Raw genomic sequence first — 19,942 nt, forward strand, 5'->3', positions numbered from 1 at the left:
GTCTAGAAAGACAGCAAGAGGTTTATTACCCTTATCAAGGTTATCGGATATCAGTTTGGTGAAGGTTGCAATTGCATCATCAGTACTACGGTTTTTGCGAAAGCCATACTGGTTATTTGAAAGGATTTTATTTTCCTCAAGGAACTTAACCAGTTTTAGTTTTACTATTTTTTCAATGATTTTGGAGATTGTACTCAGTAAAGATATTGGCCTGTAACTATTTCGGGAAGATCTGTAGTACTTGTAGTTTTCCACACAAGAGAAAACACACACTTAGAGAATACCAGCGAAATCATAAAATTTGTAAGTACTTACTTAGGTAAATACCCACCTACTTAATTACTAACCATATAACATTTTATGGAAAATAAAAATTATTTCAATTAAGAATTTATACAATTTGTCCAAAGAAACGTCACTATCTTCAAACTTTCTTCGGGCAGGTAGGTACCACAATATTGAAAAGCTCAGCCAAAGTTAGCCATCTAGTCAACTAGGTACTGCACAATAATGATGTGGCTGCAGCAGAATGTTGAATCCGGAAATGGAACAACGAATTTACAGACAGACAGAAAGATGAAATGCCAAACTGTCGAGTTAAAACACGACTTTGCTACACTCAGTCAATGAAATAGAAAATATCTTTTCTGAAACAACTATAACTACTTTCAATGAAACTCTGGCGTCTAGAAATTAGCAAGGCTTAAGGAATTATTCCGAAAGTCCCTTTAAAAACTAGCACTGATGAAATCTTTATATATACATATATAACAATATATATAATTAATATTATACATCATGTCAATTAAAACAACTCTATTCTAAAACAATACTAATTTTACATATTCATAAATACAAAACACAAGAAATAACAACTAACACGTGGCAGCAGGACGCGTCCTAACGCTTCCTCCAACCGCTTTGTGTTTTTTTAGTATTTTCAAGGGAAATGAGGCAACATCCCTTTGAAATTATTTTTAAAATCAATCCATCAACATTTGAACTTAAATAAAAATAAACTTAATAATTATTAGAACTTTATAATATGTGATTTGAGTGCAGTGTTTTAAAGTGAATATTCTGAAATTTGCTCAAAAATATCGGACTTTCGAAACGAACGGCGACCGGTAAATACACTCCAGATGTTTTCAACAAAATTCTCGGAAACTGGGCAAGCTTGGACACTGGTTTTTTACTAAGCCCAGGGCAATTTATTACCCAACCGTCGCTTTTTTATTGCGGACAGAATGCACCACTTCAACAATTACCAGGAACAGGATTACATGGAGATAAATGATGGACTTGCCAAACGTCACAGCGGTGCTGCCAGGGTCTCTTATCTATGTGAGGTGTCAGCGCTTTATTAGCAGCAGATACATACCTGGACGCTGTTGTTGGACGCGGTGGACTCTCTTACTGCAGCAGCTGGTCCAGTTCCTTCACCACTTAGGATTCTTGCTGCAGAGTCTCCATCTTCTATCTTCGTAGAACGTCACAGCGGTGCTGCCAAGGTCTGGTATCTGTGAGAGGATAGTGTGTCAGCGCTTTATTAGCAGCAGACACATACCTGGACGGATGACGAACCTCGTGCTGGCACTGTTGGTGGACGCGGTGGACTCTTTCGCTGCAGCAGCTGGACCAGTTTCTTCACCACCTGGGATTCTTGCTGCAGAGTCTCCATCTTCTATCTTCGTGTCACCTGTTCCTTTACTTCATTTTACTTAACTTAACTTCACTCTATTTTTGTAATATTTATATTTTCTGTAATACCTGCATCAACTGTAAAGCGCCCCTGAGGTGATATCTCACAAAAGCGGCGCTATACAAATTATCCAATAATAAATAAATAAATAAATAAATAAATGTGTCAGGGTCAAAAACATATCCAACAAGCAACTACAAATACAAAATTTGGCCAAAAAAGCTTCCTGTTCCAAGGTACTAAACTCTACAACAAACTCCCACTCTCATTCAAAACTCACAACAATATTATAACATTAAAAAGCTGTATACATAACATAAAAACGGTGCTCCGTAAATTATAAGCCTTCTCCGAGTCGTGGAACAACTACTGTTGTACTTTTCCAACCAAATTTGCACATAAATTCGATCGGTTAATATTTCCTCGATGTTCGTGGTCTTAAGGCCGAGTAGTAAGCGTTCAGAGTTGGTTTGAAAGGGAGATATATAAATACGAATGTAAGAGGGAGCGCGCTAATATTAAAAAAACTATTAACTCCGGCAACGAACAAAAAAACATTGGCAAAAGCTCTTAAAAGCTATTTCCTCAGCAGTTTTATTAATGACTGACACATTTTTTCTTTTGAACTCCAAAATAACTTCTGTGTTTATTTATTTTAATGTATCTATGTTGTCTTGTCTTTAATATAATGTTGTCTTTCCCGAAATGAGTTTAGTAAACTCACTGGGTATAATGCATTATAACTTATTATTTTGTAATAAATAAATAAATAACAATTAAGCAATAATATTTTAAAAAACACGACCCGTTTGAAATAGAGAAAAAAATCTCTTGACAATGGCTTTAGTTGCATTTAAAGATACTCTGTGAATTTTTTCATGCCTATTACATATTAAATAACAGAAAAAACGTGATTTAAATAATTTTCGGAGCTTACCTTGTGATTTTTTTCTATCGAGTGAATTTCATATAATAAACTTTTCGGCATAAGAAATATATGGATATTATCATAAAAAATAACCTTTCTTTTGGAACTTAAAACTTAAAGAGTTAACGAGAAACTTGTTATAATAATAATAATAATAATAATAAATTCTTTATTCCAGGATGTGGGGAGGTTAGTGCAATCCCACACATCCCATAGAGGATATAAGTACAGATAGTATTTACATATAGTAAAATAAATAAAAAAAAAGATTAAAAATTAAATTAAACCAGAGAAGCACGGGAATCCATCGGATCTAAGATTGTGGGAGCAAGTATCTTTCTCCAATGGTCTTCAATGCTCGATCCTGAAGTCAGACGGGATTCTATGATAAGAATGTTTCTGGAATGGTTTATCCTTTCCCTCAGTCCTGCAATCCTGGTTCTTAACAGAGCTGCAAATCCTGGAACTCGCCCTTCTGTAAACATCGATGAGGCACTGCAGTGCCTGGGGAGTCCGAACATCAATCGGAAAGCGTTGTTATATTGCACTCGAAGCCTTTCCATTGTTCTTTTCTTGAAATTAGCCCAGAGCTCGCATGTGTACAGGGTGGTGCAAAAGGCTATGAAGAGCGTCTTTTTCACTCGTGGACTACAGAGCCCAAATCTTCTACTGAGCATATTACATTTTATACTCAGTACACGCCTCTGCCTGTTAATATCTTCATCATCCGTTAACTTGTTGTTGATGACATGTCCTAGATATTTTGTGGTTTCAACTGTTTTCAGAATCTCACCATTCAAAAAGACGGAGGGAATGTTTTTTGGGCCTATATGGTTATAAATCGGTAGAGTCAAAAAGCATTGATCAAGCTAAAGCGAATATGAAAATCATAATACAAGTTTGTTGTTATTCATATATTCTTCCAAACTTCCTACGGTCCTCGACAAAATTTAATTATGCAACGTTTTTTTGTTGTTGTTTTAAATCGAAAGTTGTTGTTTCGACTATTTTAGATGTGGCGTGTTTCTAAAACCACTTCTGGCCTCCGTCACAGGATGTGCGCTACAGTCCGCTGGAAATCCAATTGAACAGCTTCGAAAGAATCTTAATCCGCCATAACAAGTGGATAATAATTGCAGTTTATAATTTTATCTTGGCACACTACTGTACGTAAAACAGGAAGACCTATGAAGATATTGGCAAAAGGGTGAATGTGGGGAATTTGGTGAATTGAGAACTTAACATTGAAGTCATTAATATATAGTGTGAAATTAAAACTATGCAAGTATTTATATTTTGATAACAACACAATTCTCTTATTATTATTTAATCTTTTTTTAAAGAAATCAACCCGTAAACAAAATTAATTATTTTACTACATTTTTTCAATAATTTATTTGCATTTCAACCATTAGGGGGGGTTCTTTGTATTTTACTATATCTATTTTCAATATTCTAATTTTGGATTTGAACCTTCCTAAATAGTAACTGGAGTTGGCCATTCTACTAACCGAGCCAAATCACGATTGGATGAATTGAAACGAAAAGTACGTAGAATGCATTGTCACCGATAAGTAGACTATTTGCGATAAGTTTCAGCTTGATTGGATGCCAGGAATAATTTCAACTTCCAAGATTTAAATTTTTAATTTTAGTGAGAATATAAGCAAATATACCTCACAGAGTTTTGGTCACAGAGCCAACAAGTCACGAGGCTTTCCGAATGATGCATCGTTCCATGGAAGAGCGTTGTCCGGTTTCTGTGCAAGAGCGTCGTCCCGTCTTGCCATGCTTGCTACGCAAGAGTCGGTTTTACCCCCCTAGGCGCGCTAAAAGATATTTTACATAAAAAAAATCTAACCTGTGACGTTTATATAGAGGAATCTTGACATGTATACCACCTTATTGCAAATGTGCACACCCGAAATGATTGAGATAAGTGGAATAGAGGGAGTGTAATATAAATATATAACTCGCAATTGGATGAAAAAAGAAATCGGAGACACTACAAGGAAAACTGAATAACAGAATTCGGCATTCGAATCGGCATTGAGGTAACGACTCAAAAATAAGAATCTGAGACAATGCATAAACGAAGGCGACGCAAGGAGGATGTGCCAAAACGGGTTAGCGACATGGTTAGTTAGTTTGCTAGATTCGCCACAGAATCAAAGAATATACTAGGATAGTGATAGTAAAGTACATATTGAAACGAGACATGAAAGTCTTTTGACAGAACGAATCGTAATGGCCATAAAATGGTTCGTATGATGGACATTATTGCGGAGTAAACTAGAAATGGAACAACATCTTATCGGAGAAGAAATAGCGAGGATTCAGAACTAAGAGATGATTTGCATGACTTTTGCGTCCACGAGTAGGTAATGACCTCAATAACTCTGCGGTTCTGTGGTTAGTTACCGATGTTCCGTTCGCCTTCCATCAACCTGGTCCACCATTGTAAAAGTAGTGATACTTTCCAATATGCTAAATATATCTGCAACTTACTAAAGGAATTACATTATAAAAAGCTGATCGCTATTCTCCTCTCGTGATCCACCTACTGGGAATTTTAAGTGTAAAGATAATTTATAACCAATCAAACAATGTCGAGATGTATCTAGGTCTACTCGAGTTCACTTGCAAGCCAAAGTAAAATATTTGCGGTTTCAGGTCAATGCATATGGTGACCAGATAAATCATCAATATGATAATTCATCAAATCTTTAAAAAGTTATATAAAGTCATGAAAAGTGATGAAACAAAAACTTTATTAACTGGGTTAAGTAGGTTAGGTTAGGTTAGGTTAGGTTGGGTTAAAAAAAAATTAATCGTTTATAATGACACTATATCACTTTTTAAAAGTGTGTTGAATTGTCACTATGTTGAGTTATCATGGAACCCTCATCCAAAAATACACACAACTATAAATTTTAACTTCCCTATATAGAAGGCGGTCTGTGGCAGGACGATATCTGCCCAAGCCCACTAGTTTATTATATTTTTTACCGAAGACCACGGTTATATTTGAAAATATTATAAATACAATGAAATTATGGCCTCATCATTTTGTTACCATAGATCTAAACATTTAATGATTTTAAAATGTTCTACCGATACTGACCTGTGGTATTGAAATGTCTGTTTATAGAATGGTCTATATCTAGATACGATCAGCTACTACTGGACGTCCTTGCAACTTTTAAATCCTTTTTTCACAAAGCTCGCTATAAAAATCCAACGTAATGCTATTTAATTTCAATAGTAATAGTTTAATAATGTTATGGTGCAACGTATCCTAATGTTGAGAAATAGTTGAAGCACGAATTCGTATAAAACTTTTATTGTATTGCAATTGACATAATATATCGATTAAATCATATTTATATAATTATGTTAAATATTGAGTCTTGAATCTTTTGGTATTGCAGATAGAAATGCACTGAATAATATGTCATTCGTATGATGTTCTGTAAATATAGGCAGTGTATTCTCGAAGACAAATGTTTAAACTATAAAGGAAATACTAACCAAGACTTATTTGCTATTTAACATTGTGTAATTTACAAAAAATCTTCATGTATGTATGTATTCCTTTCGGATAGTGCTTTTGCGTGAATTCATTTATTATTCGATATCTTTACACACGGCAGTGAGTTGGTACAATGCATTGATGTATTATATTTAGATGAGTCATGAGGTAAAAATACAGGTTCTAATTTTGTCCGTCCGATATGGCCTCCAATGCACTAACTAAGATGATCGAAAAATACAAAATCCGGTCTACGACAGTGCGCACCGATTATCGCTAGTATAACAAGTTTTGACAAGATATTGGTACGCAATAGCGAATCTAATTGTATAGCTCTATGGTCTAATGCTAGATCGTAACTATTTATTTGCGATCTATTATTTTCATCTTTGTCTTTTCCTCACGTAGCAGACTTTTTCAAAGGGACATTTATTAATATAAAGGGATTCTTATTCCTAGATATGAATGAGTTCTAATTCTAAGTGATCGTATTTGAATCGAGATTTAATGCGGATCGATTCCGATGCACGGGGAAACGTTCTGACCTTTGCCGCAACCAGTTTTTCCAGCTTTACCTTTGCCTCCGCTAACTGGGCTAACCATGCGAAGGAGCCGCTGTCGTATTCAATCAACTGGCAAAATATCTGCACAAATTGTCTGCACATTTATTTATGTATATGTTCTCCCCCCTAAACCTCTCCCATCGTTTTCCTTCCGAAAACTTCCTTAATTAACAAATATGTATATGAGACCACCATTTAAGATTGAAACGTTGTGTTGCATTAAAAAACTTTAGTCGTGTTTAGTGACTTGGACTAATGGGAGAGAGTTGGCGCTCGGTTATAATGTAAAAATATATTTACACCGGCGCCAGGTACTTTTATTATAAGCTGTGAGTTTGACGTCTGTAATTTAGGTTTTCTGTCAGGCGAAGAGATGAAGTGGCAAGATAATATTTACATAAAAAAACACCTGTTTCGTGTAACATATTAATTATTTCAATGAAACTTTTGATCAAATTTGAACTTTGTTTGAAGACAGTCGTACTATATTATGTCTCTTGAGTTTTCAGTGTCCATTAAGGCAACAAAACATTTGTCAAATTCGTGGGGCTAATCCGTGAGATTCCATTTAAGATCAGGTTGTCAAAAAAACGCATCACGTTAAAAGATTCCATTTTTAATGACAGGTTGTTTCATAGAATTTGAGCAATTCATCAAATTTGATTAATGAAGGCTTAACCATTAACATGAAGGATATCTTCCATATTGTAAAGGTTACAATTTCAAGGTGACCGGACAACACACCTTTAACAAGTGGTATTTATAAAATCATGAAAATTGATGAAACTGAAACTAGGTAAAATAGGTTATATTTTTTCATCGCTTTCAATGACTTTATATATACCTCTTGTTAAAGGTGAGTTGAATTTTCATTGTTTTAAGTTAACACGGAACCCAATATCAATTTTTATTTAATATATATCGGTAGGCACAGTGATGTTATATAATTACATATGGTTACAAAATATATTTATAATCGCAATCTCACCAAAGAAGAAACTGGTTCTTATGCTTGGTGAGCGAGTTACATTAATTATAAGAGAAATAGAGTAACATTATGCAATAGGTAAGTATATATATATATGAACAAATATATATAATTTTCGTTTGACTGAGGATTGAACTTTCATTCACAGGGATTGAATAAAATGAGTGAATCACTTAAGCCGAATTCTGATTGGATGATACCGAGATTAATTTTGTATATTAACTGCTGTTAAATTTTATAATATCGAATTTCAAAGAACGGCGAGTTACTGCTCGATCCGACGTCAGAATGTTGGTCAATTTCGAGTGCCAAGATTGTACTTCATTGATTCATTAATTCATTAATATATATATATATACATTTTGTATACATTTTGCATATATTTGGTATTACATTTTGGTATTTTGATATTGTATTGATAAATGTCCTCATATGTTCATGTACGTATCTAAACATTTCATACAAAATGTATTCAGTATTTTAAAATACAATACAACTAGTTATTTGCCATTGGACACCAGAAAATGCACCAAAAGGCCAAGGTACTAAAAAGTTGAGCTTCAACGTAACAAGGACGTTGATTGTCAGCGGGTGCGATTTTATTCGAAAGCAAAAAAAACAACAATTTATGCCCAGTTTATATGCGATAATATATATTTCTGTGAACATTTTTACAATCATTTGAAGTTGCCTTATGGCTTCATGATGTTTTTCCTTTCTTTCCTTGGTAGGAAAAAAATAATTTGCTGTCAAATCGATTTCGCAAAAAAAGATCTCAAAATCATTATTTTAAAATTAACGATGTACTCAATTGATTCTGGTCTGTTTTAGCTTCTATCAACTTGAGACTTCGTGTTATGCGTAAATATAGCTGCGTAATCAACTTTGATAAATACGTTGTCAGTTTGAAAGTTTATTATCAAGGTCAAACTGGTATGAATGCAAAAAAAAATCTGTCACTAATATAAAATCCACTCGTAAAAAAACAAATATATATAGGTAATTTTGTTTTGACTGAGGATTCAACATTCATTCCCAGGGACTGAATAAAATGAGTTAATCACTTAAGCTGAATTCTGATTGGATGATACCGAGATTTATTTTGTATATTAACTGCTGTTTAATTTTATAATATCGAATTTCAGAGAAAGGCGAGTTATTGCTCGAACGGACGTCAGAATGTTGGTCAATTTCAAGTGCCAAGATTGCACTTCATTGATACATTAATTCATTATTTCATGAATTCTTGAATTCATTAATTCATTAATTCAGTAATTCATTAATTCATTAATTCATTAATTCATTAATTCATTAATTCATTAATTCATCGATTCATTCATTAATTCATTTATTAATTCATTCAATTAAGAAAACATTGAAAATTTAAGTATTGAAATTTAAGTAGATGTATTAAAAAATTGACAAGACTCTCTTGAATAATTACGGGTTGTGGTGTTTCAAATTCCATCTCATTCGATGTCCACCAAATCAGCTGTCAAGCATAACTGTTACATTGTTAAGCTTGTCAGCCGATCGCATTTTAATCAAAGTTAAAGTTGGCCGAGAAACAGCGTTTAGCGGGAATCGCTTAAATCTATCGTCGATTTAATGGTTATCAAAAAGTGTGATGGTGTTTTAAATAACCTGTCTGTAATTAACCAATATTAACATGACATATGTAAGTTAACAAAGTCATTTGGTGCCGCTGATTTTAGGAAATAGCGGGTCCGTATGAATTGGGCTATAAGTAGCATTTTAATTCGTTATACAATAAAACAGAAACACATTCGAATCGAATGTATGGTCCGACAAAGCGGAACGAACGCACCATAACAAACGTCCAATGTTTTGCAACGAGAAGTCGAGCAGCGGCAGCCGCGCACTTTTCACAATCGCCACTTTATCAGTGTTCATGTGATCGTTGTTTGGCGTCTTTGGCCAATTGTAAATATCAACCAATCGATAAGAAAATAATTTATTCACCGGCGGATTTACGACTTTTCGACTTTACGAGTCCGAAAAAATGGGGATCCGAGGGACATGGGGAAGTGGAATGTTGGTTTGTTTGTATCTGCTTATACCGATATAAACAGTACACATGGCGAAAGTCATTTCAGTCAATCAGAAGTACATTGGGAAGTGAATACCTGACTAGATTAGTCATAATACACGGCTGAATAGGATAATAACATCTCTGGTTCATATTATGAGTGGTTATTGGCTGAGTTTACATTACGTCTGATTCCCACCCAGGCGTTGTGACTTCAATTCCGGGCAGGTCCTCCACCACGACGCAAGCAACATTTTCCGCTCACTTTGATGGATGTTGGAGATTTTCAAATATCGTAGTGTTATTTGTAACTGTAACCCGGGAATGTTTGTCTTTCTTTAAAAAAGTGTAAATACATATTATCTATAAATCATTTTTCATAAAGGAAATTAAGTATGTGCTACGAGTGTACCTACATACATACTACGTTATACCATTATTTAGTTTTTACGGTTCAATAGGATCTTTAAAAGGTTGTTAACTAACTAACTTACCATCAGAGAGGACATACCGCCAAACAACTTGGTCTTGGGACAAACTCACTCACTCACTTATTCACATTCATATATCGTCTCATACACACTCTTCTTTTATTCTTACTCTTGACATATTCCGACTGAAGTATTTGGTTCATTTGATTGTGCCATCTCTTCGTCAGGCTTTCCCGACTTTTTCTACCATTCACATTAGCGTCATACATTTTCCTTACACTAATTTCTTAATCCAATTCAGTATTCATTGCGGATCTCCAAATTTTTCACAGGATCATACATGGTTTTAGCACACACACGCCTCAGGGATCTGATTTCTACAGCATTCCGATTACTTTCATCCTTCCTCTGATTGTTCCATGTTTCACTGCCATACTTCAGGATAGGTACCAGCACCCCATTGTGGATTACTAGCTTCGCAACATCAGTCCTCCATTAATCGTGTTTCCTGCATTTACCCTTCTTTCAACGGTTGTTACTCGAAAAAAATGTTTTTAGCCAAACAGAACTTATTATCTCAAAAAATCTTTATATTAAATATTACTGTTTCATTCTGCGATTGTAGCATCATAAAGCCTGTGTCAGACCATGCTACAAATGCGCTATATTCTCGTGGCTTGGGATTGTATGGCAAGCGATACACTGTAATAAGCAAAGCCATGATGCATATAGCGTAATCTGTCAGCCCCAGAATACCTACTGCGTGTTTGTGCGTTGCGACTAAAGATCTGCGTACACACAATGTCTAAAATAAATACTACTTGATTTCATACAAGAACGGATAGTGTGGAGGCTTCCACGATCTTCCGCAAAATATCCGCAAAGTAAAAACCCTGGTGGATTTTTTTTTGGTATGGCTTGCTCGTACACGATGTACAGGGTTTTCCAATAAGAGGTGTTATTTTGAATAGCCCGCTATTTCGGTAGGTGTTACTTTTGAAGCTGTCTTTTTTTTATTATTTGACAAGTAGAAACTACGCCATTAATAAAAAATGGAATGATACACGCTTCAACAACGCATTGAAATTATTAAAATTCACTTGAGTGAATCAAATGCAAATCATCTTGAGTGATGAGGCCATTTCCACCTCGATGGCGTCGTCTACAAGCAGAATTTTCGCATCTGGGGCTCGGCAAACCCAAGATTTATTGTTGAAAAACCTCTCTATCTTCAACGTGTGACTGTTTGGTACGGTTTATGGTACGGCGGAGTCATTGGACCTTTCTTTTTCGAAAATGAGGCTGGAGCACAGTTACGGTGAATAGATTGCGCTATCGAGAGATGATTAATGTTTTTTTCTGTATTGGTATTGGTATTGATCTGGACAACGTTTACTTTCAACAAGATGGCGCTACGTGCCACACAAGTAACGAAACCATTGATATTTTACGATTGAATATCAAAATAACACCTATTATTGGAAAACCCTGTATAAGTAGGTGTACGTACATGATTACACGAGCTTCTATATTTTCATTTCATTGATACGTTGTGTATACGCGTTCTTATGAAATAACAAAAACAATTTGTTTATCTGTTGATGTGTCTGAGGTCAAAATTCAATAAGTGCAAAATTGACATTTCTCAAATAGAACAGTATGAATCATTATTATTTCGTCCCTGTAAATATTGACTAAAATATTGCACTTATCGTGTATTGACCTAAGACCACAAATCTTTATTTACTTCTTTATATTTTCACCATGAAATATGCGGTTTTGCAAACATTATTAAAAATGCGTCTTTTGTAAGAATGGTAAAGGATGCAAGCGTACACAAAAACCGCAAATTGATGAAATAACATGGTCAGCGGAGACGAATGGTGAAACCTAACCAACAAAAATTCTAAACTGATTTAGAAATTGGAAGGGCTTTAAAATAATTACGTAATGTTTCTTCAAAAAAAGTTTGTGATTTTGTAACAGTGAAAAGGCCCGAAAGGGGTTATTGTAAATGATGTCAATATGCAATTGCCCACTGATTTTGTGGGAACGCCTATAATCTACCGACTGCTTCAAATAGCATCTGCATTTGGTTATTCACTGCTGTGGTCCTGCCACCGAAAGCTCCACCGAAACCAATTACTATTTTTTTTTACATGCGTCGCTTATCATAATATTAATAATAAGTTACAAGGGATCTGTTAGCGGTATGCCTCTGCCATTTTTAAAGCCGATACGGTATTTTTTATAGTCTTGGCACGGTTTCACAATGCATACCGACACACGTTACCATATACGTGAAAACTTCCTTCACACATACAAGTTCGTACGCAATGACAAGCACAGCTGCTTTCTGTCGTGCTTTGTAATAGAAAGAAATCCAATTAGAAACATTATATCATGTTATGTACCTATCTATAAAAAGATTCGCCAGCGACTGTACAGATTCATGACTAAAAAAATAACCTGTATTATAAAGTATTATAGCTATTATGTATTGACATGAACTGTTGTTAATTGATTGTTTCGCTGTTTGCCATTGTATGAGGTGTGCGTGTGTATGTCTGTTATGAACACACCGGGCCGCTAATCGTGAGTACTGTTGCAGGACGAGACGGGCCGCCTGATGCGCCGGAACATCGTGCGATACGCCATCCTGGCCTACGTCATCACGCTGCAGCGCGTGTCCCTGCGCGTCAAGAGGCGCTTCCCCACCTGGCAGCACGTCGTCGACTCCGGTATGATGCGATTCTCTTAACCTGTGCTATGTTTGATGTTCTGCTGCCCTGGTACTGATGGCATGATATTGTGCTATTTTGTTGATTTTTGGAAGCACTGTTATCACCCCGATGCTCTCCAGAAGGTTCCGTGATAATTGAAGAAAATTAATCTAAGCCAACCTAACCTATTATTGTTGTTTTGCTGTGTGATGGGACAACATTATGTATAATTCATCGTTGTAACATGATTCGAAACGAGAACCTACGTTTAATGTTTTTCGTGCGACTTTTTATACCGCAGTAAAAGTAGTAAATAAATATACAATTAGTTAAACAAGATCGTTTAATTAAACTAGATCGTTTCAGACATTCATGCAGTGTTCGTCTTAAAGACAGGTGATTTTTCAGGCGTCTGCCCTGACGAAAACTGGCTCTTAAAAGAGAAAATAACACGGCTCTGTAACCTAAACATTGTCCCTCAAAATGCTACTGACGATGAGGGGTCTTGGGTCACAAGACATAACATAATTGCCTTGTAATTGCTCACATTAAAAGATTCCTGTTTGGTCTTACTTTTAGCCATATATCCTCCCATCCTAGAAAAATAAATATAATGTGAATTATTTATTAATCTTTATATAAGGTGTATCTATCACTTATGCATGGGTGATAAATATTGATGGTTGCTTTTTGCAAAAAAAAAAACAAAACAAATGGATTGAACGAAAGTGTTACCGCAACTTTGCTTGTTTTTAAGTTTTGTTAAATGTTATTTTTTTATTAGTTAGGGGTATTGGGTACGTTCCACTATCGTGGCTATGTTAATCGGTCCCAGTGTGTTTGCGAAATGTGATAAATATATAATACGATTACACCAACACGATAAAGCGTTCATAAAACATTATATTTTCAACAAATTTCTTCAATAATATTTCAATTTTTATCTAGTAGTTTCATATTTATTTTTTGTTATTTTATTTTGAAGTTCTGAGAAGATATGGTACCTAATAAATATAGGTACAGAATGCCATTTTAGTCTTTCTCACTAAAAGATCCTGTGCTAGGCGATCTAGCTTTTGGATTAAGGTGGAGACACATTACGCTATACGCATCATGATTTGGCCTATTTCTCGCCATACATTACCAATGGGAATGTATGGCGATCGATTTGCTGAAATAGATCAACCCACGATATTATAGCACGCTTATAGCGTAGTCTGTCAGAGGCATAAATGATTTTCAGCGACTTCTCAGGTTCAAAATCAAGTTTGGGTAACATATTTTCCGCAACTTATAAGATAACTTTTTTAAAATACTTTTCAGTTCTTTTCTGATAATTCCGTACGCCAAGATTTTAATGTAGTTTTTAATTGATTTAAATTGTTTGTTTATCTGATATGATTCAACAATAGGTATTACCATCCTAATTTTCTATGAATTCATTCTTTATTAACAAATTGTTTTAACCGGTGATTCAACAATTCTCAATTAACTATTACGAAATCGAAAACTAATTATCGAGAGGAATTACGAGTGCACCAACTCTATCAAATAATCTATGGAAAAGCATGCAGCCCGCATCAAAGGTGCAATAATTGCAACATAAGAAAAAGTGCATTTTTAATCTTTTTAGGTTATATGACAATTATTATATTAAATACAACGATTATCCGCATGCGAGCAGTATTAAATTGAGTAATGATGATTATAAAATATTGCATACATTACCATCGAGGCTGTCGGAGAGTGTCCGCTTGGGATAAACAAGATCAATTTAACCCTGTAATACTTTTGAAAACTTATTTTGAGTTGAGTAAAATCGAGCTTAGGAGTCAATCGGTATCTACCAAAATTTTTACATATACTTTTACTTATAATTTTTTACGTGCGCTCATTATTTTCACTTCGAATTCTAATTAACAGATCAATTTAAAACTAAATATGCACCACTCGGGTCAGTGGTGATATGTGTATAAAGAATCAGTGATGTGTTTCGACATAAAATCGTTTATAGGCAATAATTATTATCGATATAATCTCACTTCCTTCTTCTGTAGCTATCGTTTCGGACAACGTTTTGGCCGTGAAAATCTCTAATCATACCTATTCCTTAACTTCCCTGTTTCAGTGATATATTCCTAAGGTATTCCTCTCTACGTCCATCAATAATAAGATTGTCTGTGGCGGGAGGTCGGACACCGAAATTGATGAAATATCGCACGCTTGACCTTCAAAACAAGAGGAAGGGCACTGCCTAAGATTGATTTAAAAAAAAAACTCCGTTAAGGCCGGGCAACGCCAGAGACTGTAGCTAGTCTCCTATAAATATCCAAATTACCTTGCCTTGAATTATTTTATGTATTTTTCTCAATTCGGTCATATTACGTGGTAATACAAATATGCAATCATCAAAAATGATTTAAAAATACTTTTTTTTAATTTAGCCCGCATCGCATTTCATTAATATTTCAAACCATTTTAATTACAATGTAAATTCATTATTACCTTATAGCATGACATCCCGACGTTTCAATCTCTTCACAATTCACAATACGGCCACGTGAGGCAGTTAGTTCCCATAGAGGTGATTAAAATTTTAACGTGAGTATAATTATGTTGTATCGTGACCAGGGTGTGGGATTTGGAATGAAAACAATGACCATTAACGACAAACAACCTTTTGTCCTTCGAGGAACATCTGCATTTAATCACTAAATAATCATACTCCCAGATTCTAGTAACAATGATTTTATTAATTAGTAATTAGCTAGTATTAGCTATCCTGCAGGTGCATGTTGTATTATTTTTACGAGAATAGAGCTACATATATGGAATGCCGCTTACTGAACCAACTGAGAAGTGGACGTGTCTTTGAAGGTATTGATAAAGCATTTTAAAATGTTGATTATTTCTTGAGGAGGCAGTCATTTCGATGACCTATCTGGGGCTTATGAGTCCTCTCATATCGATATAGATAACACCAAGAGGATTATTTGTTCAGTCTCGTCAATGGACAACCACAATATTAACTTATGCATTTAATGCTCAATCAAAAAAATGTATACGCGTGTGTAAAATTTATTAAAAATGACATTACATATCCAGTATATTTAATTATAATGTCAGGAGTGCTTGTAATGTGTTTATTTTATGAAAACGACGCTATATAAATTATCCAATCAATTGTGTATTCGTATTTGTACAAGTCTCTGTGTACTAGTTACGAGGATGGCACCATTGGAGTTCTGATGATAAGACAGAAAACGCGATCATTCATTTGTAAATTCAACGTTCTTAAAAGTTTTTTCTTATGATACTGAAATTTTTTTCTATTTTTCAGCAAGCTTAATATAACATAGAATATGTGTGACGTGCTTGCATAGAACATATTTATCCTTGAAACCTCTGAAGAGGAAAACTGTCAGAAATGTCTTTGTGTGCTCAAAGTAAGTTCTATTTGCCCTTATGTCTAGGAAATGAAAGGTCTTATGTAAATTGGCGACATCAGTTTTCTTTCAAATCGGTGTAGATTTGTAGATCAAACTCTTAGGGATTTTCTTTTTAATGCATACTTAGTTTTTTATGTGATCTTCTGTCTTTAAATATTCCTAGATTATTGAAAAATATCCCCAAACTCAATAAATGCTAGTCACTTACGTAATATGTCATAAAAAAAGAAAACATTTGACATTTGCAATATATTGGCGTCTTGTCTTTTCGTTTTTTTTATCAAAAGTTTTGCTCGTCGATGTAACGTCTTCATGGGGAGAATTACTAAAAATTTGTCATTATTTCTTATAACGTAATATTACCTTTTCAATGCTCATCTTTCGAAAAAAACATTTTTTAGGGCTATAAATTATTTCAGGTTTGTAATTATTAGCCATCACTGGCCAATGTGATGTAAGTACTTACTCCAAACATAAATGTTTACATTACTGATAAATTTTCTCCGCGCCATTTCATGGATCCAATGTTTGTTTCTGTAATGTTTACTTCGACGCTTCTTTCATTTAGTATGAACAGCTGGCCTACTCCACATTGTTTCTTGCTCACATTTTGCGTCAAATTAAAAATATATGTGTATCTATACATATTTTATCCTTTATAATGCTTTTGACACTGGCATGATTTTACATTTTCGTACTTTTCTAGAATAATGTTTGTATTTATTTTAAACTAAAAGAATAAATCTCCACATGGACCGTTTAATTTTCAAATAAATTTGACAGCACTATCCATACAAACTGTTGAAATTGAAATAGAACATATATTCTAGTACAATAGTGTGATAACGATTAGACGGGGTTGATTCACAGAATCGGGAGAATTCGTCAAATTTCAGAGTTAATTTTCCAGTTCGGTAAAGGTTTTATTGAAATTCTGCTATTATACCATTGTTGGCCAGCTGTATCACAAATCTGAAATAGTAACAAAACTTGAATAGAACTTTTACACAACATGAAAATCACCTTTGAAAATTGATTAATTGAATTTGAATAATTCATCAAATTTCAAAGTCGATTAACAAGTCTTGTGAAGGTTCTATTCAAGTTCTGTTATTATTTTAGTTTTGTGAAGCCCTTTTCTAATAATGATATACTATTATAACTTGAATAGAACCTTCACAGAAGTTTAAAATCAACTTTGAAATTTGATGAATTGTTTAAATTCTCCGAAACAACCCGTCCTTAGTCTTCTCATTTTAAACTTTGTATTCAAACAATAGTATATGAAATATTCAACGTTCGCGCATTCGCCAGTCCGTTTCCCATTTCTCGTTCACTGGCAACATATCTGAAAAAAAAACGGAAGAAAAATAATTGGAAATAAAACGGTCTGAGTCTGGAATTGTATTTGACTAGTATTACAAAAAGTTACATATGATACAATTATTATTAGAGAATTTCTCAAATTTTTCCGAAGAGGTACAGCATCATTATCTTTGAATTTTGCTTTCAAAAGTCATAACAGATTGCAAATTTGTGTTGGAAATTGAAATTCTAATTACGCAACCTGATGGTTTGTCCAAGTTTACAGTAAATGCGATGAAGCAATTACATGATGCAATGATAATTCATACATACACAAAAACCTCCGATTATCTTGAAATCCCCAGCACCAAAAGCCTAGATTTTCAAAAGTAGTGGACCTCAGCCACATCAAGTTAATTTCACCAATTAATATGATTCCACCAAGCATAGTTAATGCAAAATGGTCTAGAACACTGTTTATCAATAAGCGTCTACTCCGGTCACAGAGAAAAAGCTTCAGCGTAAGAACTAAAAATATTTTTTTACGTTATAAGCAGTAGTTTTTAATTTAGATTTGACAAATAAGACAATGTTATAGTATTACTGTTATAGTTTTCTAATATTTCTGAAAGCAAAATTCGACATTATGCTACTTGATTGAATGAGTTTTTGTCGCTACCGAGTTCCAAATGGAGATGGTGCGACAATCGTCTGCAGCTCGCTTACGTACACTGACACGATAGTAAAACAGTCTTTCCAAAAATTAAAAAAAAACCTTCACCCTTTCTGTATTTGTATGAACAAATACGTTTGTGTTCATATACATTTATATAGTGTGTATTATTACACAGTACACAAACGCAAAACAAACGCATAAAAGAATATTATTAAATTAAATTTTAAAAAACTATTATTAAAGCCCTTCATGTTGTCAAGTTGAATCTTAAATCTGAGTAGTTGTAACAATTATATGTATTTTACAAGACCCAGAATAACTCCCCGATTACTTAGTTACATAAAATATCTTGTAATGTTTATACAAACTTACATTATTTTAACTCTAGGAATATCATGATTCAAGAAACTTAATACATTTAATTTTTAATTTGAATTGGAAATCGATTTCATTATTCTTGTTTGGTTTTAAACATTTATCCTTATTCACGTCCAATGTCCAGAGATTTACGTTCAAGAAGTAAATATGAATGATTTCGAATGTGTTTTTTGTTTTGTATATAACGATAATAATAGCTCAGACTTGTTAAAAATCACCGGATATTAATTGTAGTCTTAGAGTAAAAAATACTTGCCTCAGGACAAAAGAAGAAATTTACCTTTCTCAAGTTAGTAAACTTGAAAATTACGACATCTGTCAAACATTCAAACAAATAAAGAATTATTAACTAATAAAACAAATTTGATACCTTGTTTATCGCATGTCGCGTCTGAATAATTTTACGCAGTATGCTAGAAATTTCAAGAATATTTCACACCACTTTTTTTAAGTGTGCGTCTATTGAAAATCGTGGTTGACAAAAAACAAGTTATTTCGTTAAATTTTTGCTCCCATTTTAAATTCGTCAATTTGAATAGCGAATAAATGAAGTTGAATCCAGTGGAAATTAACTTACTTCTCGAATCTGCTGAAAGTCGGCAGATAGACTCTTTGTCGATGACAATGCATTATTTTAACATTGATGGAACTCATATACATGCACGCGCGCACACCCATTTTTTCTGAAATTTGATAACATTATATTTAAAAATTAACAGCATTATTATATGAAATAAATGTCGGTACTATCCACAGACATATGAATATATAGACTAGAAATTAAAGGTGAGGGGTAAAATCAACTGTTGAAGAACGAAGGGGGTAAAGCTGACTGTGTCAATAAATCAATCTGACAGTATATAGGCATCTCGCATTATAATATCACCATTTAGTTCTTAAAAGTAAAATCTGCTTTTGAATGAATAGACATTTTTACATGGGAGCGCAAATTACTCGCCACGTTATGAACAAATTTGCGAAGTCCAAATTCGGCAAAAAAAAATTCTTCTATTTTCAGAGTCGAATATTTTGTTTACGTATTTAGTTAAGACACTTTTATAAGTGTTCATAATTTACTTCCCAGTAACAACGATGCGCACACTTGAGAATCGCTACATTCGACCAATATTGGCTCGATGTGATAGTATATGTTTCTACAACTGATTCATATTATACGACGTGAATAAGCTTAAAATGACGCTTACATATGGAATGTA

The 19,942-nt window shown here is 34.0% G+C and overlaps 1 protein-coding gene across 1 annotated transcript in view; it reads left to right on the forward strand.

Moving 5' to 3' along the window:
* Best2 (bestrophin 2) overlaps positions 1–19,942 on the forward strand; it is a 146,297-nt gene that overhangs the window by 102,576 nt on the left and 23,779 nt on the right. The window contains exon 4 of the mRNA XM_089646100.1: positions 12,806–12,935. Within this exon, the coding sequence (XP_089502226.1) occupies positions 12,806–12,935 (130 nt within the window). The remainder of the gene's footprint in view (positions 1–12,805; positions 12,936–19,942) is intronic.

The sequence above is a fragment of the Hesperophylax consimilis genome, chromosome 23 (assembly GCF_061612785.1).
Source record: "Hesperophylax consimilis isolate HC1 chromosome 23, BYU_Hcon_1.0, whole genome shotgun sequence".
NCBI lineage: Eukaryota > Metazoa > Arthropoda > Insecta > Trichoptera > Limnephilidae > Hesperophylax > Hesperophylax consimilis.